Below are 27,565 nucleotides of genomic sequence, written 5' to 3'. Positions count from 1 at the left end.
CTGGCATTTACACTGCAGAAAGGGCCTAGTGCTGCGCCCCTGGGACCAGAAACACTGAGGCTGCTCACGGGAGCCCAGGACCACCAGCCTGCAATACCCTGCGGTTCCCCACTTGGCTCATATATGGGAATTATATGCATGGTGAAGAACCTAAACCCCACAGCACAGCCACGCCAAACATTTCTTGGGCCGTATAATCACATTCTGCCTCCTTTCTTACAAAGGGGCATTGTAACGCAAACATTAAACTTTGCAGAGTCATTTAGAACAATTTACAAACCACCAAAGCGCCCACTGCGCTCCCAGCAAGGCTGGTAGAAATCTGGAATAACCCAGCTGATTTCATTAGAGATGTGTCACCATGAAAGACACCAGCACAAGGCACAGATTTTCTCAGCTCTGTTTAGATGAAAGCTTGGGACTTTTTCGTCGTATCTCAGGGTGTTTAGCATCAATTTTAAAACCTCCTGGCTGTGCCCAAACGCGTGCAGATGCAAACTTCCATGTTCGGTTTCGGCAATGGTATCGCTTGCAAAAATTGCTATGCTACAGTTCTGGTGCAAAGCACATGTGCGGAGTACAACCTGCTTGTAAAATTTCCTCTCCTTCAAACTATACCTCTCTGCACTGCACGAATTCACCGCAGTGAAAAAAATTCAATATATTCTTGGGAAGGAAGGGGGCTGGTGTAGTGGTTTTTGAAGGCAAGCCAGAGAATATTCTAAACTGGGGACACACAGCATGCTTTAACTGCTGTGATAATTCTGGATAAAGAGATGTTAAGGATCTAGCTCCTTGCTGTAGCATGCCATGTGTCCCTGAATAAAATTACTGCCATGCAGGCTGTTAGCGAAGGAATGCGTAAACAGACAATGTATCCTTGCATCAGTTCCACAAAATGTTGCACAACACAAATGCCTCTCGATGTGTCATTTCCTGCTTGGCCACCAGCCCAGCTCCTGACAGTCAGTCAACAAAAAAAAAAAACAAAAAAAAAAAAAAAGAAAAAAAAAAAAAGACAAAAAAAGTAAAGAAAAAAAAAAGAGAAGAAAAGGAAGAAAAAAAAAAAGACAAAAAAAAAGGAAAAATGAAAGAAAAAAAAAATACTCAAAGATTTAAAGCTGTTCTACTCACAAGCACATTCCACTAGCCCCAGCTTTATCCCTCCACCCTCTGCCTTTGAAAGAAAAGAGAGAGAACTTCCTAAACACTGTTATGGTTTTAAGTCTAGGAATTTCAAAAATCTCAATCGCTTATCTGCATTTTATAAGTCAGCCGGCCAAACAGTTAATACAAAGGCTGACCAGAAGCTCTCGCTTCTCTTTTGCTGTCTTTTGTACTGCAGGGACAAAAAGGCAATGTTTGCTCATACCTTTCCTCACGTGTGCACCTTACAAGCTAGGGCGGCAGGGAAATATTCGGGAGCTGAATGAAATGCAGTAGTTTCCTCCCACCAAAACATCCCAGTCCAAAGCTCACAGCTACTTTTCCATTCATGCTGATAGACAAAATTGTGGTCAGTGACTTCCAAGACTATCTTTAACAGGAGATGAACTGAAGTCCTTGGAAGCCAGGCAAAATATAAAAATATATGCACTTCTCCTCCCTCTTTCCTCATGATTTCCCTACTGACTGTGTTTGCAGAAAAAGCAGACAGGAAGGAGGACTTGTCTCCTGTTTCACAGGTACCGCCATGGAAGGGCAAATCACTATTTCTGTGTTTTTAATGCGGGATGGCAAAGCATTAAAGGGGATTTAGGTAAAGGATTTGTTTTCTTTTTTTTTTTTTTTTTTTTTTTCTTTGTAATTCCTTTACAGTGAAATCTTTCTATCTGTTGGTCAGTTATGAGCTCATGACAACTCAGTTCTCCAGAAAACTTCTTTCAGCCCTCCCAGCTGGAAGGCAGCTCTGCTGGATAAGGTCTGTATATGGCAGAAGTTTTATACGGGATATGAGGAGAAAAATAAATATCTGCAGGATTTCCCAATGATTCCCAAAAATCTTATACAATCCAGTCTCTTGACTCCATCATTCAGAATGCAATGCGCTGTCTCAGTTCAGCACAGACACTGTGCAACACAGTACATGTCCCTCTTTGGTAATCTAGATAGACTAGAATAATTCTAAAAAGAAAAAAAATATATCTTTTCCTGGGAGTAACTGTCAGTATACCTTTTCTCACATAGAAATGGGTAGGTTTTCCTAGCAGAGCAACCTGACATCACTGTCTCTATTAAAATATTTTAAAATAATAATAGAGAGGTAATGCAGCAAGCTTCTACAAGCACACGTTTAATACAACTAAATGGCATTTACATTAAGAACCTGACTTCCTGAAGTGCTGAGCATCCAAAATACCAACTGGAGTCACTGCATGCCATGACTGTTCAGCGTGCTTAATGTCAGGCTCTAAATGATTGTGATATCTGTCATTGTCTTGCTGCTGCTCCTGCTGCTGCTGGAAAACATGCAGCATTTATTTGCTCGAGTCAACTTGCCAGCAGAAGGTCAAAGTGCTTTGCCTATAAACAAGCCTTACAAATTCATGATCTTAAGCATGATGTCATGTCTTAAAATGATAAGCTGGCAACAAAGTAAATGACATTTTGTAAAGACGTGCATAATTTTATGTTTACGCTACTTAGAATGAAGGTTCTAATAAGTCATTGGTTGTGTTCCTTTAAAGGGAAGTTTTATAACTGAGATGAATCACAACTGCAAAAGATCAAAGTTAAAAAACATCAATGATGCCATGGGGTACTTTTTAATCTTGTAATGAATGATGATCATGTGCTCTTATGAAGTTGGTCCAACTGCCAACGCCAGATGTGTATATTAAGAAAAAAGTTGTTTGTGATGTGACAGCTCTGGTTGAGCTGCCAGAGAGAAGAAAACTCGGATAACGTGCTTGAGATGTCTGCGTGAAATACAGATCCTGGCAGAGAGGGGCACTATTTGCCGATACATAATTTGTTAAGAAAAACACGTTTGCTATCAGAGCCACTTGTAGGCTTGAATTCCTCCTTGCCTCCAACCACCTAATTTTCCTTTTGCAATGTAAATGCCAGATACACTTCTTGAATGATTGCTACCACAGAGTAATAAATCTACACGAGTGTAGGGGCTCCCTGAAGAAAGCAGAACTTCAGTGAAACTCCCACAGTACTTCTAGAGCTACGCTTTCCCTGAAAACTCGGTTTAAATAGATGGTCATTCTAGAGGCATCACAGATGATGGCATCCAGCTGAAATGACAGAACTTGAAGAACCAAACTGACTCCAGCACAGAACTTCAATATATAGCTGAAATACTAAGATTCAAAGCTCCTTAAAAAGGGCTTTCTCAACAAATAAATAAAGACAGCAAGAAGTCCAGACAGAAAGTTCATCTGGACTACAAGAATTGATTTTGTATGTTACTAGGCATTCCTAGCTTCAGCTGAAATCCATGGCAATAGCAGATAGGTATCATGTGCAGAGACTTTCTTTCAAGACTAACCTAAAAAACTCAGGCAGAACATGGAAATCTTATGAAGTTATATTAACATGGCCTCACTTTTAATCCACAAAGCCTCAGAATGGTTTAATCCCAATCTAAGGACCAACTGCTGGTTCCCTTTCTGTGCCACACCGAGTAGCCCACGCTGTACCATTTTCAAACCACTCTGCTCTGTCACAGCATTTTTTAATCTCTGCTAGGAGATTTCCTCTCCTGGAGATACCTCAACACCTGAAAGCAGCTCCAAATGGAAAAGGCTAAATGACAGGTAGCTTATTCTCTGGGTTTTACACCGTGAATGCATTTTGCTCAGTGTCTCCAAGCAAGCTGCACGTGACAACAGTTGTGGGTGAACATCAAAAAGGGTGCTGCTTCAGCAAGGGAGGGACGGCAGAACAAAAATCCCCTTGCTGGGACAGACAGACACCTCGGATGTCAGTGGGCAGCAACACAAGTATCTACGGAATGAGATTCATCCACAGCTATCTGCTTTCCCTTATCTGTTACTCTAGGTGAGACACTACAGCCGGGCAGCTCTTACAGAAGGCATTTCAGTGGCAGAGGAGATGGCACCACAGCGTGTATTAGCACGAGAAATACTTCACTGTGTGAATCCTCTCTACTTCTGTCTTTGTGGTATTTCAGCTAAACTCCCTGAAAGCTCCTTAAAGGTCTCATTTGTATGTGCAGATCAAAGGCAAAATAATTATTTGAGATGCTTCCCTTACAGGGATTTTTTTAAGTGTGGTTATTCATCAAATAATTCTTAATCTCTACATGTAATTTAAATACAGCTATACCTAGGTAATCCAATCAATTTAGAAAGAGTTGTTCTAGTCAGATTAAGAAAAAACTGGCTCAGCAGTGATATCCATAAGATGTGAGACTGGTTACCAGCTAAATGTGTGAGACAGAGAGACAAACCAAGAAATCATGATGGATTAACCAGACTTGACTGTATCTAAAAGCAAATGCCATCCACAAAATTGCTGGAACATGGCAAAACACACTTGTCATAAAAATGTAGCCAGTAATCATTGCAAATATATTCTTAGTAAATTAGAAAGGTGCACTGCTATGAGGTGAACATGCTGGGTGAAAATCTGATGGACTATGCTTAAATTAAATATACTTTCTGTGCACAAATAAGAAACAAAGATCATGCTGTTTATACACTGCTTTCATAGCTTTCTTTGGCCCCCAGGGTTTTGTGATGAGTCCACAGCCGAAAACCAATTTCAGGTATGATGAGATTAATGAGGTACATTAATTATCTGATGGCAAAAGAATTTAAGGGCAAACAAAAAGGCACTATATTATATATCTTCTCTCTGTGCTAGGACTGATCCTGTAAGATCAGTCTGCTATTGTGTTCTAAACGTCTCCAGTTTGAAGCTTATGGGAGTTTAGGGAATTCAGCATGTTGCAGGATTGCATCTATTATGCCTAAATCAGATTATATATAAATACCGTGGGTTTAGTTCTCATTTACACTGGCAGATAATGTATCAAGACCTTGATGTGAATGAGAATCAGGTTTGTGATTGCCCAAATTCAGCCAAGCACTTAAGTGTGTGTTTAATGCAAGTATGTGTGTGGTCCAATAGACTCCAAATTAAGCATGCGCTTACAGATTTTGCTGAGCAAGGCCCAGTGTTTGACAAAGATATATATTTCATTTATGGGTCTCTGTTAAACAAAATTAAGCAGGCGTAAGTGTAAAAATAAGAGCATAATACTCACTTCTTGGCTCCCTTGGCCCATCCACTGTAACCTTTATAGCTCTGTGGTATGTAGCGACTTGGGGGGGATTTGTCAGGACAGTTATTGTCAAAGTAAAGCTCTTCCCTACAAAGGGAAAAAAACAACAAGGAATGAGTGATTACAACATGAAAACAGTCACATGCATGTTCAGTAAAGAATCAGAGACGTTTAAAATTATTCCCTGTCGTTACCACAATCGTGAAAATTAAAAACATAACTGACCATAGGAGTTTTCCTCCCCTTCAGTTTTACTCTATGTCAAGAATATGTCCATGTGTTGACAATCTAAATGTTCCTTATTTAATAATGGGTCATCATACAATGACAGAACAAAAGTGATTCACTGCTGAGGACAAGCCAAATTCTTTTCTGTATTGAAAGTGGTGTAAATCCAAAGCAAGTCAGATAATTTAAAAATTTACTCCAGTTTTGCAGCTGTGTGACAGAGAGCAGAATGTGGCCACATGTTATTTACTTCACACAGCTTTATCATTTCATTTGTTTGACTCGACTACAATAAGATGAGGAAAGACTGTATTTTCCTCCTGGGAGTCATTTTAACAGGGAACCAGTGTCTCCTGTCCTTCATATGCCAGGGGTAATATAAAGATATCATTATTACTGGAACAGACTTTTTTCTTTACATATATTCCATCTATTAAACACTAAGAAAGCCCTCAGTTTTCCAAAGACAGCAAGAAAGCCCTTTGTGCACACACGCTTCCCTCCTAAGCCTGCATCTTTACTTTTCAGAGCTCGAATTCACACAGATATTGCACAAGCTCATCTGGAGCCTTCGGCTGAATGAAAATGTTAAAAATAAATAAATGAGCTGAGCTGAGTGAGCCCGAGCGCACATTCTCACAAGCCACTGGCCTCCGTTCGGGGGACTCACTGACAGTTGTAATCTGTTAGATATGCAACGGTTAGTCATGTCAGATAGTCAAAACTGAAAACTGTTTCAAGACAGGAAAAGGTGGGCGTATAACAGTGACTCAATAAAAGTCAGCAATCTTGGGCCTTCTTGCTCGTTTAAACTGCTACTTTACCAGACTCTTAAATATTTTTTTTCTTTCTCTCTGTCTATGTGCATTTTTGTTGCCTGTGCTTTTCCTCTTGTTGAACTCCAAAGGCATTTGATCAAGACACAAATCTTCAACAATATGTAGCAGCACAAACTTAACGCAGTTTTTTCAAGCCTAATATAGAACAGCTTATATAAAAGGCATAATACAGAACAGAGCTTTGGCTGTCAAATCTAGTAATTGGTCTTTCTTTCTGGTCCAAGCTGTATATATGCCCCAAACCTGCCTGAGACATGCATCATTTATTATCCAGAGTGCGACTTCAAAACGTCTTGGCTATATTTTTCACAAATCAAAATGTGACAAGGATTTTTTTTTTAAAGGAAATATAACTGTCACTTGGGAGTAAAGTGATTTTCCAGGTTTAGCTGTGCTCCAGCTGCACCCACCTCTCCGTGAGAGTGGAGGTCAAGACGCTGGCAAAGGTGTAAAAATCTCAAGAAGGCTCAGTTCGGCCTCGGATGCCAACAGAGATGCATGGCTGAAGGTGGCTCCCCCCAGTTCCATGGGGAAATGGGTTATTTCACACAACTTTTCAGAATGGCCACCATGGGAGAGTAAGGTGTTTGTAGGATGTCCAGTCTTTCAGTCCTGCCTGTCCTCAGCCCCCCCATTTAACCTGTTTCTTTTGTTGGTGTCGGCATGCACACAGGCAGAGCTCAGACGTACAGCAGCTTCCCTAATGAAGCACACAGTGCCTGCATGCCTGCTTGTTTAGGTCTGAAAGGCTCTGAGCCTTTTATCCCTATCCAAGCAGGAATTCAGCCTATTGCCTGGATACCTATAAATTCACCAGCGACAGACTCAAGGCCTCCGTTAGCACCAGCCTATCGTGTCAAAGAGCTCGTATGAAATCATACTATGCCGCCACGCAGACCACAGTTACCCATATAAAACGGGTAGAATACTATTGGCAGCTGCCAAAGATGCTAAAGGGATTTTCCATACACCTCGGAATGAAGAATTTGGCCTTCCAACGCTACCGTTCCTACTTCTGTGCCAAATTAGTACTGAAGTCTATTACAACTAAAAATTAGCCCAGCAAAACATACTATTTCAAAGACCCTGTAAACTCATTCTGTAGAAAAGCACTGCAAGGTTTTCTGCACTAAATATATCCTCGGATGATACAGAAGCCAGCAAATACACGCTCCTTCATAAAGAGCTGCGTTTCGACCTCGCCTGTGAGTACTTCATTACCGCCTCTCAGCCAGCCCAAGTTGAACAGGTAAGCACCTAATTTGAAAGGGAAACTGGTTTTGTTCCCTAGCTGGTATTCTAACACACAGAAGCACTAATGAAGTAACATTCATGAAGCCCCACCGCACTCAGTAAACAATACATCGCTTTATTGCAGGGCGCTGCACAGCCCTGCCAGCACGCTCAGGTTCCAGAGCTTTCAAGAGATGATTTACATATTACAGGATTAAGAACAAAATAAATTTTTAAGGTCACACGTTTCAATGATGCTTATGCTTTCCACAGATAGATGTAACTGATTTCACAGATATCCTTCCTCCGCTACGAAATCCTTTAATGCACTTTTTATCGTTTGCCTTTATGCCCTTAGTCATTTCAACTACCCACTTTCAGAAGCTGAAGACTAATTGTAGTACTCTTTTATTAAATTCCCTATCCAAGCAGGCATCTGGCACTATTGCTTTAGTGTGTCTAAACTGTGCATTCTTTGTTATTCACACATGTGAGTCTAGCCGACACAGAAAAGGACGAGATGGACATATGTTGAAGCACAAGGCAAAAAACAGAAATTAGCTTGAAAGGAGACTCAGCAGCTTGTGTGTGTTGCATATTTTTTCAGTTAGATACTAATGTGATTAAAGTATCAGGAGACAACAAAATTAAAGTTATGATCCCCTGCTTATTGAAGACAGGAATTCTTTCTTCTCTGCGCTGTGGATCAGGCTTGTAAAAGTGAGCTACTGCCTCAAAACCACATACAAACAACTTCTGCATTCACATAAAGAGCTCTGGTTACTTATTCTGATGAATCCAGAAAGGTGTTTAAGAGACATTATACAAACAAAAGCGTGAAGTCAGGGCTTCTGCCAGGCAAGCAGCATTAATATGTATAAAATTCAAGTTTCTCCATTGAGCCATGGGAAGCAAGAAAAAAACGTGGGAGAGAAGGTGAAGTGGTAAGTTGATGATTCAGACTTCACAATCAAATTTAGAGATACAGAGATCAAAGAGCAAGCTGTTTAGAAAGATGTAAATCTAAAGTCAGGAACAGGTGTGGATTAGCTTCTCGCCACCGAAAAAAATGATTTCTTTATTACTTTATTTTTCCTGTTCTACTTCACGACCTGCATCTACCGATATTTGTCTATGTAAGTAGCTTTCTCACTTCTGTTTGCAACTACTGCTTTCTTTCCTGCTATTTTAAGCGGAGTTATAAAAATCTATCATTAATGATAACTCTTTCTCCTTTTCTCTCTCTCTCTCTCTCTCTCCCTCTCTGTTCTAAGTCTGGAAGACAAGTCTGGACCAATTTCTCCATCCTGCCTCTGGCAGCAGAATGCAGCATTTCAGATCCTCCACCGAGTCCCGGCTGCTTCAAAGGAAAAGCCCTACTTTCTTCCGTTAAGATCATAAGAAATATAGGGGGAGGGGGTCAGCTCTGTTTGGACATAATTACACTTCATCAAAAGAAGCTTTCTTCATCTTCCATGCGTGAAAAGTCTGCAAGCAGTTAAGTCTGTCTTTTTTCTTCCTTTTTTTTTTTTTTTAAATATAAAAATTGCTATTTGGGAAACTAGCCAAAACTCAGAAAGCCAATATAGTAAAACAGTGCACACCCTTTGTTTTTCTTTGAAGTCTCTTAAATAAATATGTTGAGGGTTTGAAAAGTACACTATCACTTTTCCATAGATTCTACCCAGATTGATCAGAGAAAAGTTCTATTCCAAATCTACTAGATACCAATATAAATTAAATTACTGGAACCAAATTTCAGAAGTTTTGTGTTTACATGTGTCTATATCTATAGCTACTGAGGTTGTAGGCTCTCTAGTTCATTTCCTATGTTTTAATAAAAAAGTATATATCATACATTTCAAATGAAATTCACAGATCAGAGGTAGTACATCATATCTCAGTTCTTTTTCAGCTCTGCTGAAATACTGATACACTGCTGAACTTTTACTGTAAGGCAAGCATTAGTGATGGAGCCAGGGAACCTTCAAACCTAATCCATCAGCAGAATAACAAAGCAGACTGTTTTTTCAAAGAAAGCAAGACAAATGGAAGAGGAAGGTAGCACCTTATCCAAAAGGGCAGTGAAGTCTGCATTTATACTGCATTACTTCTGCAGTAGTTATTCTGCATTTCGAGTTATTCTTTATTATCAATAATTTTCAAGTTGTAAAATAACAAATTGTTTAGCCAGGTTACTAAAATAAAAAAGTAGCCACTCAAGCCACACTTATGGAATCACTTTCACAAAACACCGGTAATTGTAAAAGCATTCTGACTGACTTAAACTATCTAGGCCTCTGTCATATGTTTGATTTTTTTTTTTTGACAAATGTTCTTTCCTTACTTAAGATGAATTACAACTGCTTTTTTTAAGGAATACTATTGTAAATTAGCTTTATTGCTATTTCCCAGCACAGACCGTTCAGCTTTTATTTCTTTGTTTCCCTCCATGCAGGACCAGTTTAAAAATGAATAATTACTGTGAGTACGTAAAGCAAAAATATTTAGGTTGAAGCAAGGACTGATATAACAAACCCCTCTGAGGATTTCTGCAGCAAAGACTGAAGTGCCAGCTTCCTTCAAGCAATCCTTTCAATCATTACCTCAAATTTTAAGGCAGCTACAAGAATCTTAAATTCTTTTCTGACTCTCAGTGATTACAAAGGCTTTCTATAACTGCAGTGTGCTTCCCAGGTTACAGGAAGGTCCTGAACAGCTGGAGGACAATGACAGCACTCTAAATCTTCAAAAAAATTGAAAGTCACCCGCCCTGACATTTAAAGCAAAGGTTAAATTTCGTTCAAGCCAAAGCTTATAGCAATTCATAAAAAAGTCAGCCAGGTTACTAAAAAGAAAAGTAAGGCGTATCTCTGTGGGTCATATGTAGTTTGATCGTAAAGGGCAGGGAAGTCACTAGAAAGCTTTCTACCAATAGCTGTAAGCCCTTAAAGAATATAACCTATAGCACATGTGATATGCAAAACCGCCTTAATTATAGCTCTTCTGCAACGACTTCAGAAGAAGCTCTGCTGCTAAAGGGAATTCTGCGTCTCTTGTTACCGTGGCCTGAGATGCACTATCTGACTGTACAAAACTCATCACAAATATCCTCACTTTCTTCCACTTTTGCTGTTCAATTAGAATAGGGAACCAATGTATTCTGTGAATCATTTTTGTAAAACTGGTGTCTCAAAAATGAACAAAGACGCGGCAGAAAAACTTTGCGAGGGAGAAAAACACTTCACTTGGTTGGACAAAGTTTGCTGAAGCTTGCAAATAAAAGATGCATTCATAAAAGGCTGACAGCGATTTATTTACACGCTAATCTGTATTTCCTTGTGAAATGAGTCTGATGTCTAGACTTTTCTTTTGCTTCACTATGAACGCGTATAGCACAGTGGCCTACCTCTTCCACTTCTTCCCACAAATCGTAAGTCATTGAATCTGGCCACCTGGTTCTTCATCACGGCAGAAGCATTTCGCAGCTCTGCAGAGTAGTTCTCATCGTTTCCAGCCATGACAGTGACCACGGTACCATCGGGCACTTCTCCCAAGGCCACCACCTGTTAAAACGGGAAGAAAAACCACAGCTCGTGAGACAACCCTCGAAAACGCGTGTCGCCGTCCCAGCTTTGCACCCTGCCATGCTCATGACGAAGCTCTGTGGCAGCTTCTCCAGCCAACTGTGGTGAACAGTCATGTGTTAGCTGAACACAGAACAAAGTGCCACATCAAACAAAGAAACATCATGTATTGTCTCCCTCTCTCACAGCCTAATAGGGAGTTACTTCTTTGTTACATTTCTTCTGAAACATTCAACAGCCTTATGTAGAGGGCCTGGTTTAATACTTCCTGAAGGCCAACTTTGTTCTCAGCAACCAGTGTGCAGCAAGAAAACACGAGGCAGGGCTCGTAGCCATAAATTACACACGAGAGCACATTTGAAATGGAAAGTCAGGGATTGCTATCAGCAGCCACAGCACTCAGACTGGGTTGGTGGTGGTCGGGCCCAGCCTCCCAGCCTGTTGCCACCTCACAGGGCCACCAGCAGCACCCACGGACCCATTGCGACGGGTGGCACCGGGGTGGCACCGGGCATGGCTCGCAGCAAGCTGCGATGGAGCACTCCGTGGCTGCAAGTCAAGCTCTTCAGATGCAAGATGAAACAAAGGCTGCATTTCCTCGCAGGCATGTAAATCTTCAGAGCGCTCGCAAGAGTCGCGTGTGGTTAGCACCGATACCCCGCTCAAATTCCAGGATGGGTGAGCAGAATAAATTAAAGTGTTTCTCCCTACATTGCAGCTCCCTGATAGTCCCACTTCTATGCCTCGGCAGTTCTGTAGTGCTCTAACCTGTGATGAGATAAATACCCCAGAGTGGACAGCCACTATATTTTAATTTGAAAACACCAGCGATACCTAAGTTATTACCACACTGTTACTTTTTAAAGCAAAAAAAAAGTTAAACAGGAATACTAAGTTACTAGGAAGAAAATATACACATTTCTTCACACGGTATAAAAAAAAAAATAACAACTCCATAGAAGTGGAAATAATTTCCTGTTGCCCAGTTAACTAATACTGATGCTAGAAATGCATTTACAACAAAAAGAGGTCCACAAATACTGCACGGCTGAGCTGCAACTTCAAAAAAAACATAACTTTGAGACACAAAACCTGTTCTTTTGCAATTTCTACCAGTTTACATGGTGAGCTATGACTTTTTATATAACTCATTTTATTCTGTCTCCTGAAATATGCATGACATTTTGTCATAAGCCCTGCTTGAAATGTTTTTCCCATAAATGATCATGCCTGAAACTAATAATTGAAGGTTGCACTGTAATATTAATTAAGTAAAAAGAAAGAGTTCTGAATATATATGGAGAGCATTGCATGGCCCAGTACACTGTAAAGTGTTTCTACATGACAACAAAAATTAATGACAAAGGTATACAAAACCTGAAAACATTTAAAATAGACTGTGTTATTGAAAAATGGGGTTCATCTTCTTAAGGGAAAGCATAAAGCAAAGCTGACTGAAAAAAATAAAAATGGGTTACCCCGATGCCTTTCTGTTTTTCCACAAAACACCAGGTAACACCACTCAAAATTGAAAACAGAGTCCTGCCACTAACTGCTGTGAGGTCTACATGGAAGGATTTGACTTTAAAGTGATTCAAATGTCCCTGAGCACGAAAACGCAAGAGCCACCTTTGTGGATAAGATCTGAGATGCCACCAGCTCCCTGCCTTGGGTCTGACAGCAACCAGGTCCGAGGGCTTCAAAGCGAGGTGTAAAGAATCCCACTGGAGGCAAATGGTAATCACATCACCAATAATCATCGGCTGAGCAGAGGGGCTGAGTCGAACCCTTAATAAATGGCTATCAGCTTAAAGTTTTAAAGTAAGGGGCTGCTTTTAAAGCGCTCCCTTCTCTGTGATAGTGTGCTAACTCTGGGCACTCTTGTTATGCACATTAACACCCAGGGTGGTTGCAACCTCTGCTTTTTTATTTGTCACAAACAAAAAAATCGCATTAACTCCAGAAATGCAGAGAAACCGAGAGCACGGGAGGAAGTGTGAGTCTGTCGGGGGCCTCGGAAGAGGGAGTGAAATGACTGCAGCCCCTGCTCACCTCCGGCTGCCTAGGAAGCTGGGGCACGCAGCGGGCAGCCTGCAGCACCCCTTGCCCCCAGCTGCATCGCCTGGGCAAGAGGAAGAGAGGCGAGCGGGACTGAAAGCCTCTAAAAAGGCCCTTCTGCACCCCTGCCGGTACTTCTCAGAGGTTTCTTTCCTAGCTTTCCTCTGTCGATGCTGGTGCAGTTTGGCAGCCCAGGCAGTGGTGTGGAGCTGCACGTGCCGCTGCCGGGCTCGCTGCGCTATCACGCCTGATCGAGGACCGCATCCCGGCTGCAACGCACTGGCTGCTGATGCAGCATGATGCAACATCTCCGGGAGGCTTACGAGGAGAGGGCTGGAGGAAAAGGCGAGCTGAGATCAGGGGTGAAAACACGCAACTTCGGCTATTAAAAGAAAGTCCTCTTACACAAAAAGTTCCCCTGCTATGCTACGGGAGTAAGATGTTTGTAATTTTCCTACTTTCGTGTCTTTTTCTGTCACGAAATACCAGAAGATTACTGCACGTGTAAATAACAGCACTGTCTAGAACAAAGCTTCTTCGCAAAACAAATTTGAAACCCGGGGAAATATAGATCACTGAGAATTTTAAAATGTAACTTTACATATTGAAAGAATTGCATAAACCTTGATTTGGTGATTTTATGCCATGTCTCAATCAAAAATTTTTTGAATATTCATAGAAAATGGATTGCAAGTGCACTGTGAAATGAAAAAGAACTAAGTAAAAATTTAAAGATGAAAAGAGCCACAATGCAAGTATTTTACCTATTCTTCAAACATAAATACCTCCATCATTTCATAGCATTCATTTTCCGCATCAAGCTACCTACACATTTTGATGATTAAAAATAATTTTGCTTTCTTTAAAACTCAACATGATACTAGAACTCAGACGAAACCACAAAATAAAAACAAACCTATTCTTACAAGTCGAAAATAACTATGTATTTTTTTTGCATAGCACAATTCTCATCTGGTCAGGCAACCTGTTTGCCCGTTTTCTGTCCAGAGGGATTGAAAATTGCCAAAGAATGTATCCTAAAAGATGGAAGCTATATGCACGAAGCAGAAATACTGAACAGGAGCAGGTACTAAGGCTTTCTACAGAGCGAAACGCTCGTTTCAAAAAAAAAAAAAAAAAAAAAAAAAGCTAGTGTACTTGCTAAATAGCTCCCCTCAGACATTGATACCTATCACTTCAATAACTCCTCTTGCAATATACCGAATTCAAACAGCCTCTGAATGTCAAATCTTCCGTAGTGAGAATGTCTTTTCCAGAGATTGCCAAAAGAGCATCTGATACTATTAAAAATATTTTAATGTTCTATAACTTAAAACAGAATAACTGATTTGCACTACTTTTTTGTTTAAAAATACACATCTGGGCTGACAATTTATACACCAGGTTTCAGCTTGAAGTTATTTAAAACAGCTGAGTTATAAAGTCTGAAAACTGGGGTTTGGAGTGGAAATGCTGACAGACCCTGAACTACTGTGGTGCTACTGGGAGAGATGGTGTATATATACCTCACGTCAATTTTTTTCCTGCCTTTACGTCCACTAAGGTGCTTTACTGTTACCAGCCTCATGCAAGACAACGTCCAGAAGCCTCTCGTAACATCTAGGGTGGCAATTTGGGTCTTTATGACTTCAGTAAAACTCCCAGACAGCAGCATAAACAGAGGGCCAAATCCTGATGACTGTACACAGATAAAGGGCGGCTGGCTATTAAGAAACATCAGTGAGTAAATATGATGTGGATCCCAGTGCACAATATCCATTCCTTTTCTGCTTGAATATTACGAGATTGTGAGAGCTCTGTTAGGAAGTACATGTTTAATGCTCTTCACCACAAAAACAGTTTGCATTAGCAATCTTATTAGTTAGTACATTCAATGCGGACTCCCTCCCCAGAGTGTGTAAATATTAATACTTAAAATTCAAATGTAATACTTAGCCAACATTATTTCACAAAATTATAATCAAACCCAGCACTGTTTATAACATACTTCCTTTCCTGCATATGATTTATATCTGTTTTTTTCTTAAATTAAAACAGTGCTATATCCAGGGTACTTTTTAACTGGAGATCTCTGAGAGAGAATTATGACACACTTAACGCACCACTCAAAACATTATCATCAACATATTATTTATTGCCAATAAAACTTCAAAAAGTGTGTTGTCTGTGAGCCATTTTACTTTCAAGTTACTGCTTAGCCGAGATTTCTATAGCCCAAATCTGTCTCTTTTTTTTCTTTTTCTGCGATAATTCCCACTCTGTTGTATCACATCAAGTGTTTTGCTGCAGCTTCTTTGGTCTAAAAGCACTGGGCAGCTGCAGACAAGCCGCATTTGACAAATGACATACAACTTTAAGAATTGTCAAATTTATTTCAACTGAGTTTCTAATTAATTCACCAGTAAGTAAGGGCATATATATATGCCATATTTGAAAGAGAACAAAGTACGGATTGCATGCTACATGGGAAAGCACAGACGTGCCCAGAGCTGGAGGGACAATTCAGCAATTGTGAGGCATCAGTAGATCGGTCAGACCCATACCTGCCTGTCAGCAACCCCACTTATGACCCAAATACAAGACACGTAGAAGTACATATGAATATTAGCAATTTGGGAAATGCTCTGATCCTTTTTCAACCCCTTTATCGCATGGACGTAGTCTTATTGGGGTATCATTCTAAATACTTTAATGTTTAGTGTAGATCTCTCCCTTATTCTAATGAGCTGCGACCGCATCCTTTGAATCGCCGTAAGGTGGGAGAAGGCTCGGGGTTTTCGAATGAAAACAGAAATACGGATACGGTAATGTGAGAGCTCCCACACCGCGTCTATAGAAAGCGGCTACAATACCAACCTAATCTACTACTGAATTAAATCACAATCACGGCCCTGGGAGAGCTCCTCCTCACACCGCAGCCCCGTGAAGCAGAACCGCTCCGTGGCCCACGCCTGGCCCAGCAGCACCCACCGAGGCACTGTTTTTCTGTTATTTCCACTCAGCCTGACCCTTGCCGACCACAAAAGCAGGCCACATTCGGAGCCGTCCTGCACCTCGAAGCCCGACAGGTTCCTTGCCTGTACCCGCAATCTTTGGCCTGCCCTAGCCTGCATCCCTACTGCCTTCCATCAGCATGGCACCGTTACTGACAGCCCCTTGGGAACCGCTACGTTTAGCCACTTTTAACAATTTTCCCCGCAAAAAGCGGTAATGCCAGTATGGCTTTCCAGCGCACGCCTGGAAACGCTCAGACCCTTTACAAGCCCAGCTCCCTTCCAGCCCTCCACAGGCACCCCACATCCCAGGCCGAAGCCGGGCAGGTGTCCCAGGACACCCATCCCTCTCCGTCCCCACCAAAGGCCACGGGAGAGGACATCCAAAGCTAATGCTGTCGGATGCTGCAGGGGAGGAGGAGGGCTCACTTGCAAGCACACAACCGGTGCTGTTGATGGAGCAGCCAAGCAGCCCTCTCCTCGCCCGAGGTGGGGATGCAGCGGGACATGGCATCCCAGGCCTTGCTGAGGAGGGAGCATCCCAGGGCCAGGCGCTTCCCTGCTCCTCCATCAGGAGAAGTGAGGGGGTCCCGGCCTCCGCCTTGGGGTCTCCCCGCCCCATCTCGGCCCGCGCTGCCTGTGGGCCGCAGGAGGGCTTTGGGATGGGGGAGGAGGGGTGGCACCGAAGACCCACTCTCGTTCTTCCATCCCAGCCTGACCCCCCCCAGGGACCCCATCCCTCACAGCACGTCTCACAGCAACCCCCCAGTGTGACCCCCGCCAGCCTCAGGACAGGGATAGAGGCAGACGTTGGGGGGGGGGCATCCATTTTGCACCCAGCTCTTGCACGCAAGTAAATTGCCCATTCCTCAATGGGGGGGAAGGGGGGGGATTTAAAAAAAAAAAAAAAAAAGTGGGAAAGAGAGGATTTGGGCTGGGGGTGGCACACGGACAGAGGGAGAGGCTTGGGGGGGGGGGACACCAGCTCTGCCCTGTGGGGAGGGAAATAACGGGATGACCCCCGAAGGGTGGGAGGTGGGGGGGGGGGGGTGACCAGGCATTGCAGGGGACACGGGAAGCACAGCGGGATGGGGTGGGCACAGGAGACAGCAGGACAGGGTGGGTACAAAGGGCACTGCCAGGCTGGGGGGGTGCAGGGGGTACTGAAGCACAAGGGGGGTACAAAACCCCTATAGGCCTGGGGGGGGGGGGGGGGCACAGGAGGCATTGCAAGGGGCACAGAAGCTCCTGAGGGTCAGTGGGACACACACACACCGGGGACATTGGGGAGGGGGGGGAAGGATTCAGTGCAGGATGGGGGTGGGAGGGGGACACAGGAGGCACTGGGGGGGCACAGAAGTCACCGCAGGACAGAGGGGGCACAGAAGTCAGCGCAGGACGGAGGGAGGGGGGCACAGAAGTTGGTGCAGGACGGCAGGGGGACACACAGGAGGCAGTGCGAGACGGGAGGGGGGGGCACAAGAGGCACAGCAGGATGGGGGACACAGAAATCAGTGCAAGATGGGGGGGGCTCAGGAATCATTGCAGGCTGAAGTGTGTGTGTGGGGGGGGGAGACAGATGCAAGGAGGGAGGGGGAGAACGAGTCATTGCAGGATGGAGCGGGGGGGCAGGAGACACTGTAGCGGGGGAGCACAGAAGTCATTGCAAGACGAGGAATGAAGGATGAGGGGGGGACAGAAGTCATTGAGGGGGGCACAGAAGTCACTGAGGGGGTCACAAAAGTCACTGAGGGGGACACAGAAGTCATTGGGGAGGCACAGAAGTCATTGCAGCACGAAGGGGTGGACACACGGGGGGGACACGAATCAACACAAGACGGAGAGGGGGCACTTCAGGATGAGGGGTGCTGAGGGGGGGGGCCCCATACACACAGCAATGACTCCGGGGGGGGGGGGGGGGGGGGGCACGAAATCCCCTTTGCCAGGACAGCATCGGCTGGGAAGGTGGAAAGGGGGGGGGGGGGGCGCCGGGGGGGCTGGGTCTTGAGGGTTGTGGGGGGGCGTTGTGGGGGGGGGGGCTCACCTTGAATGCCACCGGGAGGGTCTTGTTGCAGCGCCAGTGCGAGGGCAGCACGGAGCACAGGAAGTTGGGGCTGTCGGTGGCGGACCAGCTCGGCGGGGTGGTCAGCGATGATCTCCACCATGGTGCGGTTATCGTGGGGGCGCAGCCTGGGGCACGGCGGCCGCGGCTTCTTGCTGCTGCTGCTGCTGCTGCTGCTGTTGCTGCTGCTGCTGCTGTTGGGCTACTACGACCGGGCTGACTTCGCTCATCTTGCCGGGCTGCAGGCTGCTGGAGGGGGGGCCTGAACCTCCGGCTGGTGCTGGGATCTACGGGAATACGCATCACAACAGCCACAAGTTAGCGAATTGGGGGGCGGGGGGGGGGGGGGAAGGGGGGGGAGCGGTGAGGGGGGATCGCTGGAGGAGGCGTGTAGAAAAAAAAAAAAAAAAGGGGGGGGGGGGCAGGGGGTTGTAAAAAATAAAAATTAAAAAAAAAAATCGTCGAAAAAAAAGGGTGAATGAAAAAGTGGAGGCGTCAAGATTAAGTGCCAAAAAGCGAAAAAAATAATAATAATAACAATAATAAAAAAGCCAGCAGATTAAATGCAAAAAAAAAAAAATCTCAGTCTGTTGTTTTTTGGTTTGTTTGTTTGTTTTTCTCCGAGGCAGCCGGACGGGGCGGGGGGCGATGCGATGCCGGTCTGGGGGCGCCTGCAGCCCGCAGCAGCGAGGAGGGCGACGGTGGGCTTGGGGCCGGGGCTGCGGCTCTCAGCAGAGCCCGGCTGGAAGCTGCATGGTCCCGGCTGCACCGCGCCGCTTCTCCTCCTCCTTCCTTCCTCCCTTCTCGCACAGTCTCTCTGCTCCTTTCCCTCCTTCTCGCCACCGCTTCTTTCCTCAAGTGCTTGAGTTTCTTTCCTTTTTTTTTTTTTTTTTCCTTCCCCTCCCTCCCAGTCCTTTTTTTTTTTTTTTTTTTCTTTTCGGATTTTCTAAGGTTGGCTGGGGAGAAGCGAAGGCGCTGCTGCCGCTCGGGCTTCCTGGGCTGCTGCTGTGCGCGGCGGCCAGCAGAGGAGCGGAACTTTCAAGGGGGGTGTCGAGGGGAACGTCCCGGTTTCCTCCAAAGAAGTCTTCCTCCTCCGGACAAATAAACAGCGAAAAAAAAAATAGGAGAAGAAAAAGGAAAAACAAAAAGAAATACGGACGAAGTCCCGCTGGGCTCCCCCGCTTCTTGCCCTTGGCTTTAGGAAGCCGGGGCTCCGCAAAGGCGCTCCCGGAGGGGGGGGGGGGGGGTTGGGGTGAAAAGAAAGTTTTAGGGGGGCCGGGCCAGGAGGGAAGTCCCACAGCTGAGAATGAGAAGAGAGGCTTTAGCCGGTTCCTCTGGGAGGCTTCGGGGCTTAAGAAAAGTTGAACTTTCGGATTCCCAGGGAAAAAAAAAAAAAAAAAAGCGGGGAGCGCAGTTTGGGGAAAAAAAAAAAAAAAAGGAAAAAGGAAAGAAAGAAAAAAAAACAGTTCTCTTTAGGCTGATTTCTAAAATATGCCCAAGTAAATTCTGGGAAAAGGCAGCCTCGGTGCAGTCCGGTCCTTTTAATTAAGTCGCTGCTGGATCCAAGTCCGTTGAGTTGAATAGGCTAACAAAAATCTTTCCTTTTTTTTTTTTTTTCCGCCCCTGATGAACAACAGCAGCAAAAAAAAATCATTAAAACGTCGGTTTGTCTGAGTTATTTTTCTTTCTGAAAATCGTTTTGAAAAAAAAAAAAAAAAAAGCAAAGCAAAAACAACAAAACTTCTTTTGGGTCCCAAGAAGTTGAGGTCGGGGAAGATGAAGGAGCCGAAAAAACACGCCACGGTTTTTTGTCCTGAATGTGGTTTTTGGAGGCTGGGATTTCTAATGATTAGGTTTTTGTGGTTTATATATACAGGACTCTCTGGCTAAGGCGATCATTATGCTGATGAGAGTCAGCAGCACGTGGTGCTTCAGTCCTCAGACTTCTGCAGCCTTCAAAATAAATAAAACAATGTGCATCCCCCACAGGAGGAGAAACTCTGCTCCGAGCCGGGCTCACCCACGGGGAGGGGGACGAGGACAGGGAAGGGGGGCAGCGGGACACGGTCTCCGAGCTCCACTTCTCGCCGGGTTTTTTCCATTAACACTCTGGGGCTTGTTTGTTTTAAAATATATATATATGAAAAATCTTGTTAAAAAAAAAAAAAAAAAAAAAAAAAAAAGTAATAATAAGCTGGTGCCAAAGTTTTTTTTTTCTTTTTTTTTTCTTTTTTTTTTTTTTCTAAGTCTCCAGTAGTCTAACGCCTAAAACATTTCCCTGAATGAATGAAAGCTATAAAACCCCCCTCAGACTATTAAGGTAAAGGGAGTCTGGTTTGTTTTCTGCCTTAAAAAAAAAAAAAAGAAAAAGAAAAAAAAAAAGAAAAAAAAAAAAAGGGCAGATCTTATTAAAAACAATTTACATACCCAATAGTAAAAAAGTGTAACCGCCTCCCGGGGCAGATAAGGACCTATCACATCCCTCCCGCTAATTTCTAAGGTTTTGCTCCTTCGGGCTCCTGCCACCTTCTTGCGAGCGGCCGGCGTGGCGGGGGGGGGCCGTGCTGGGTGTCCCTGGGGGGGGGTGCCCATGGGTGGGGGTCTTGGGGGGGGTGTCCTGCGAGGGGGACATCCCTTCCACGCATCCTTTACACCGAGCCACCCTCCGTGCAGAGAGATGGGCTGGCGGAGCTGAGCCCCCCCAGGCTCTCCCCGTGCCCCCCCGCCGGTTCCCTTTTGATCCCCGCGAGGGGGGGTCACCGTGTGTCGTCCCCACACCCCCGGGGACCGGAGGGGAAGGTGGGGCAGCAGGAGCCGGGCGGCCCCGCCGCGGCGCTCGGAGGCCGAGCTCTGCCGTTCGGTCGCAGGGGAGAGCTCTCGCTCCGCGCACCGCCGCTCCGCGCGTCTGGGGGGGAGACGGCGGCTGCCGGGGCCGCTCCGGCCCCCCCCGGGGTCTTTCCCACGGCCACATCGGGGGGCGACAGCCCCTGCGCCGCCGCCCTGCATGCAGCTACACCCCTTCTCACTCTTTTTTTAGTTTTTTAAATATATTTTTTAAACTTTTTATCTTTTTTTTCATTTTTTTTTATTTTTTTTCCCTTTTTCCTTTTTCTTTTTTTTTTTTTCATTTTTCTTTTTTTCCTTTATTTCCTTATTTTTATTTCTTTATTTCTATTTTTTGTCTTTTTTCTTTATGTTTTATTTCTTTATTTTTTTTATTTCTTTATTTCATTTCTTTATTTATTTTTTATTTCTTCGTGCCTCTATTTTGTATTTCTTCATTTCTTTATCTTTTCTTAATTTTTTATTTATTTTTATTTCTTTATTTATTTCTTCATTTTTATTTCTTTATTTTTATTTCTTTATTTATTTCTTTATGTTTTACTTCTTTATTTTTCCTTTTTTTTTTTCTCATTCCTCTTTTCCTCTTCAAATATCAGAGGGGATGGGGGAAGTTTCCTACCCTACTGCACATATGCAGTCTCTGTGGGTAAGGAGCAAACCCTCCCTGAGCTTGCCCCCCCTCCTGCAGCAAGGACAGGGGGCTGCTTTCCCCCAGGGGCCACAGGCACCTCCAAAGGACTGTCACACTCCACCGAGAGCACAGGGGATATTCAGAAGCTCCACCTGACTGTAGTTGCAATACCGAAAATACACCTTTTCATAATTATTTGAGTAAAATGTTTGTGACCACCATGTTTTATTAATTCATCCCCCCCCCCTCCCTCCCCTCCCCTTAGCTGGAGGGGAAAAGCTTTCCATTAGAGCCATTCCAAAGGCGCTAGAAAGAAGGCAAGAGGATGTCTTATACCCAAATGCTATATATACCTGACAGTCATTACATTTCAAACAAGAAGATACATTTCCACTTTTAATTGGCCACACTAAAAGTTTTACAGTCGCCTCTCTTCCTACTAAAATAAAATAAAAAGTTAATTAGGATAAACCCAAATATGTTATTGGAAGCTACTAGTGTAAGGTCACTTAAAATAGTCCATGGTTATTTATAATCTTGAAAGAAAATTTTCCACTGAACGCCCTAACAAAGTTTCAGGTATCTGGCACAGCTGATTTTCAGTCTCCAAGCAAAAATATCTTTCTGCTGAACATTTACACATTTAACAGGAACTTACTACAGCCTGGAACAGATCACAGCTCAGAGCACTAGCATTTTATTTAAATGGTTATGGACAAATTAATAAAAGTACCAGTAATGTTTATGGACTTGCATAAAAGCTGGATGGGATTTTTTCAAAATAGTAATTCATGTTATGATATATATAATCTGGAACTTTGGCTGGGATTTGGCTGAAATGGAGAGCAACCCTGCTGCTCGGCTTTCCTCGGCTTTCATTTCAGAACTTCTCGGAATTTTAGCCCTGGTTGCAAAATGGGTCATATTTTAAGATGTTAGAGAATTGCAGGAGGGTTAGCAAAAAAATGTGCTTGCACTGCAAATTATGTCTCAACAAACACCTTCAGATCCACTTTATAAAATAAGATTTTCATTAGTACAGCTACGATTGCTGCAATTTTGATTGTCTTTCAGCTTTTTCCCTTTTAATTAAGTTATGGATGCAGCCATAATTATATCGCTTTTTGCCAAAAAGGTAATGTTTTAAACAGCACAGGGTTTGTTTACTGTTACTTTTCTAAAACCCGGGCCTAGCGCGCTCATGTTGTAAGTATCGTATGCTCGAGAGGAAAAATAATTGTTGAATTTGAAAGATGCAAACCTGGATGATGTTCCCTAAATAAATAGTTTTGATGCCAGTTTGCTGGGCTGGAATGTGCTGTAAATATGATGAGTACAGGATTTATTTTGAGCTATAGAAGTAAATAGCCTTTGTGAAAAAGGAATAAGTGAACGGGTTCATGGGGTTTGTTATTGCCTTGGATATTTTTAGTTGGAGTGACTACAGCAACGTCAGCAATTATTACTATACCTGAGGATGTGCCAATATTCTCTTTCCAAAATCTACCTGCCCAGAGTTTTCAATTCACTCATGAAAATAAGCATCAGGTCAAAATGTGTCAACTTCAGTAAGCTTAGTGCTACAGAAGGGATTGCCCAAATTTCCATTCATTTCAGCAGGGGCAAGATAAGCTCCAGTGGCTCTTGGCAGTGCTTTACTTTTGCTTTGGCTGCGAATTGACTGTTTGCCCAGCTATTCTTTGCACTTTTTTTTTTTTTTTTTTAAAAAAAAAGACAAATAGTAACTCCAGATTTGCATGTTATTTGGTCTGTTAAGTAGACGTGTGGTAACGGGTTCTGTAACTACAACGTTCGTATTCAGACTCTGGATAACTCTGGTTTGTTTAACTACTGTGTCCCTGTCCCCTTGATTTACGGCCTAGATAAAAGAACACTCGTTGTGTCCTGAAATTAGCTGACGCCATTTAATATTTCAGCACCACGCACTGATTTTTAACATTTCTAGTCCCCGATACAAATATAAGCACAGAGGTTCGAAAGTCAGGCTGGAAAATGATTATATTAAATAAATAAATAACTAGATAGACAAATAAAGAAATGAATTCCAGAATATCACTTTTAATATTACTTTTTTCCACTAGGTTTTTGGTAGTAAGCGAGGACTGATGGCTGAAACTTGTGCGCTCTGCCTCTGGATTTGATGCTGACTGGCTCTGGGGCAAGTTTTGCTTCAGTGTAGAAAGGGGTACTAGTTATTACCACATACTTCCAGATATAAGAAATGCGTGTAAAGTCCTCAGAAGTCAAAAAATTAGCAGGGCTCTGCTCCCGTAAAGCATACCAGTAATACCAGGAGATGAATTCAAAAAGCTGGTAAGAAACCTGCCGTGTCACTACTGAAAAATGGTTGGCTTCTCCATGGCATGCAGCGAAACGCATGTTATGCAAACAAGAGAGTAAACAGTTACTGAAGTCTGGATTTTCTCCTAATGATTTATTTTCTGCTCCACTAACAAGCACAGGCTGCAAACCTGGCTCTCAGTCCTGCTGTAGGGTTATCCCATTCCCCACCCTGTCTGCAACCCCAGTGGGACAGTGTGATTTTCAGTGAGGTATCGAGCAGCAGGTGGCCATGCCATCGTTGTGAAGGAAAAGGAAGGAGGGCCAACTTCCCACCTTGTAGCAATATTTTAAAGGGAAGGTATGGCCTGTCTGGCAGTAAAAAGCTGACAACATACTATGATCAGAAAAAAAAGTTTAGCCCATCTTTTTCAAGTAAATTATATTCATCTTCTGTGCTCGTAGCATGCCATCTGAAAATCTAACTGAAGAAAGTTGTTAGGGTCCCATAGTTAGGGACAAACTTTTTCCATGGCAAGGTTGACTTTGTTCCTTTCCATTAAGCCCGGTCACAATTTCTGTGTAACCAATTCAAAATGAGAAAAAACAAAAACAAACAAAGAAACCATCTTGAACAATTTCAGACAAAAACAGCACGTTGTTTTAGAGACATAAAGGCTAAAAAATGAACTTACTTTTTTTTTTTTCTTTTTCTGTTTCCTTCTTTCAGCATATATAAAAGCAGCATGAGCCAGAAACTTCACGGTTATTTTTTCTGTTGACCTCAATGAAAACTGGTTCCCTTGACTAACTGTGGGGAAAGTGGGTGGTATAACTGTTTGTAATTAAAAAGGGTTTATACATTTGGAACCTTGCAGAGTCCCTACGTTTTGCATGCTGGTTTTTAAGAGACTAATGAAGTGCACTCTGGCCAGATACAAGCTCCATAAAGCTCCCAGGGAAGATCCTCCATGAGTATGTCAGACTCAGGTAGCAGAGGTAATTTTTCATGCTCCCAACCACAACAATTTCAGATCCTTGCATTTACTCTCCTAGTGTTGCAGTGGTGAGGATTCCCATTGGAAATCTATTCTCAGCAGCACGAATGGCAGAAATAATTGTTAGGCAGATTTTTTAGTATCACGAACCTAGAAGCTGGAGGAATAGAAAGAAAATAGTGCAAAACTTCCTCTAAAAAGGGATGGAAACATGCAGTATTGGAAGAGGTAGGGCAGCCTACAGGGGTGAAATAGAAGATCAAAGCACTGAGTAATGATAAATGCGAAGTGAACATATTGTACATAGTAAATCAGCTATTTGAGGAACTAGAAAAATTAGTCTATTTTTGCCCTTTCTGTCCTGATATTCCTTCCAATGATGAACTGAGCAACGTCAGGCCAGACCAGAGGATCAAGAACACAACTATATTTGTGATATAAAGTAATCCAGAAAATGCTGAGCACGCTGCTCATGTTTTAGCATAAAACACCTGCACCCCACATTAGGTGTGGTCTTAAGGCCTTTGGTGTGTGGAGAGAAATATAGGATCACTCCTTGGCCATCAGCTGGGGCATTGTCAGCCGTGTCCCAGAAGACAACAGCATCAGTCCAGAACCAGGCCTTGAGAGCTAATGACAAAACGTTAAACATCACAGGAACAAGTCTCTCTAGTAATAAAAGACAAAGATCTGGCAGAAAAAATGTTATAGGTGAAGCTGCCAGGAGTATCTGCAGTTAAGCCTGCCTACCACTTTCCAGTGTAAGACCTTGTTTTCAATCAGGTAACGTTGCCAAATTTTAACTGTTCAGGATGAGATTTTCAATCCTGAGTCTGCCTCAAGCTGATTTTTTTTGGAACCCTCCAGCAGGAATACTTCTGTTGCTTTCTAGAGCGGTGGTAAGACAAAGCACATTGTTTCACCAAAGCTTAAACATTTCTTAGAACCATCCCAGTGTCTATTCCAGAGCAGCAATGGGAAGTTTTACCAAAGAAGAGAGGAGCAGGGACAGAAAATCAGATAAGTTCCTTTTGTTGCCCTTGACCAAAAGGATCCACCCAAACTTGGCTGAGCTGTAACCTTCTGAAAATTGTTGAGGTTTTCTCCTGCGCGTGCGCAGTGCAGACGAAGCAGTTGGCAGCTAAATTCTGCAAAGCTTCCGTAGCAGCACCGGGCTCGCTAGACTGGATTGGATCTGTAGTCAGTCTCGTCTGACCGCTGTTCTCCCTGACAGTAGGCTGCACGAGATGTTTTAGAGGGAAGGATAAGAAACCCTAGAGTCAGCAGCGAGATATGGGATGTGTTCCTCCTTTAAGGTCTCATCCTAGTTAATGGTAGCTTATAAAACATGATCAGAATGACTGTCAGCAGTTCGGTTTTAAATTGTGTCTTTTAGAAGTCTATAATTCAACCATAAAAATTCCTTCCAGGCTGAAATCTGGCTTATGCTGTCAGTTCAGAAGTCAAAATTCTTTACAGATTTTTTAAAATAGCCTGTTTTGAAGTGATAGAAAAGAAAAATAGTCGTGTACAAATTCTGGACGTTTCTGTTCTAATGCACTTCATAATTCAGTGATGATAAGTTTCAAGATACTTGTCTCAAATATGGTCAGGCTCCTAAAGTAAAATGAGTAATTAAAATTTTAATAATTAACACTAGCCTTTCAAATGTGAATAAGATTCTCTGAGGTCAGAATATTAGGAGTATTCTGACATTAGGAGCTTATGTGATATAATACCCAAACCTGTTATTTAAGTTTCTTTTATAAATATTTTATTTATTAAATGCATATGTGTTGAAAAGCAAGGGAAAATCCTTCTGTCTTCTCATGACAAAACTCATAGTGAAGTCAGTCAGTCAAACATTTTCCTAATTTAAGCAATAATAATAATAATAATAATAATAATAATAATAATAATAATAATAGCTATAACCTGGAAGTATCCAGGAGAAACAAGTAAGAGGTCCTTAGAGGGGGCAAATCAGAGGCAAAACCTTTCATGTACGACCACAGCAGCTCTCATTCCTACCAAGCTTCCCTTTGTAGTGGAGAAGATGCAGCAGCTCTTCCCATCCTTGGAAAGCTTTCAAACACACTGTGCTTGGCACCCTGAGGTTAGCGTGATTTTGAGCAGATAAAAGCCCATTACATGAAAAGGCAGATCCCACCCTCTGTCTTTTTTTTTTTCTTCCCCCCCCCCCCCCTTTTTTTTTTTTTCCCTTGGTAAGTAAGAAAGAAAAGCCTTATTCTGCCTGCAGTCCCATTGATTTCAGTGGGAGCCTTCATGGAATAAGGTGCTGCTTCACATAAGGGAAATGGAGGCACGCCTTTAGGTAACTGGCTACTTTGCATTGTTCTCTTATCCTTTCACACTGCTATGTCTGAACACTGACGGATATGTAAAGCCTCTCAGTTCTTCGTTTCCACTTAAAGAGCTGGAATATTTCTTAGTTTTAGGTGTGAGACAGCTCTGTTCCACTGTTTTCGACAATTGAAGTACACGGACTG

At 43.1% G+C, this 27,565-nt stretch overlaps 1 protein-coding gene across 1 annotated transcript in view; it reads right to left on the bottom strand.

Annotated features, from left to right (window-relative positions):
- RUNX2 (RUNX family transcription factor 2) overlaps window positions 1–27,565 on the bottom strand; it is a gene marked incomplete at both ends in the record, with an annotated part of 148,639 nt that overhangs the window by 68,565 nt on the left and 52,509 nt on the right. Inside the window, 6 exon segments of the mRNA XM_084284665.1 lie at window positions 5,243–5,347; window positions 10,970–11,126; window positions 18,264–18,341; window positions 18,343–18,414; window positions 18,416–18,544; window positions 18,546–18,568. Coding sequence (XP_084140791.1) covers window positions 5,243–5,347; window positions 10,970–11,126; window positions 18,264–18,341; window positions 18,343–18,414; window positions 18,416–18,544; window positions 18,546–18,568 — 564 coding nt within the window.

This window comes from Netta rufina, assembly GCF_964035555.1.
Source record: "Netta rufina genome assembly, chromosome: 3".
Lineage (NCBI taxonomy): Eukaryota > Metazoa > Chordata > Aves > Anseriformes > Anatidae > Netta > Netta rufina.
The sequence above is the reverse complement of the archived record's forward strand: the minus strand, read 5'-3'. Positions and strand labels throughout refer to the sequence as shown.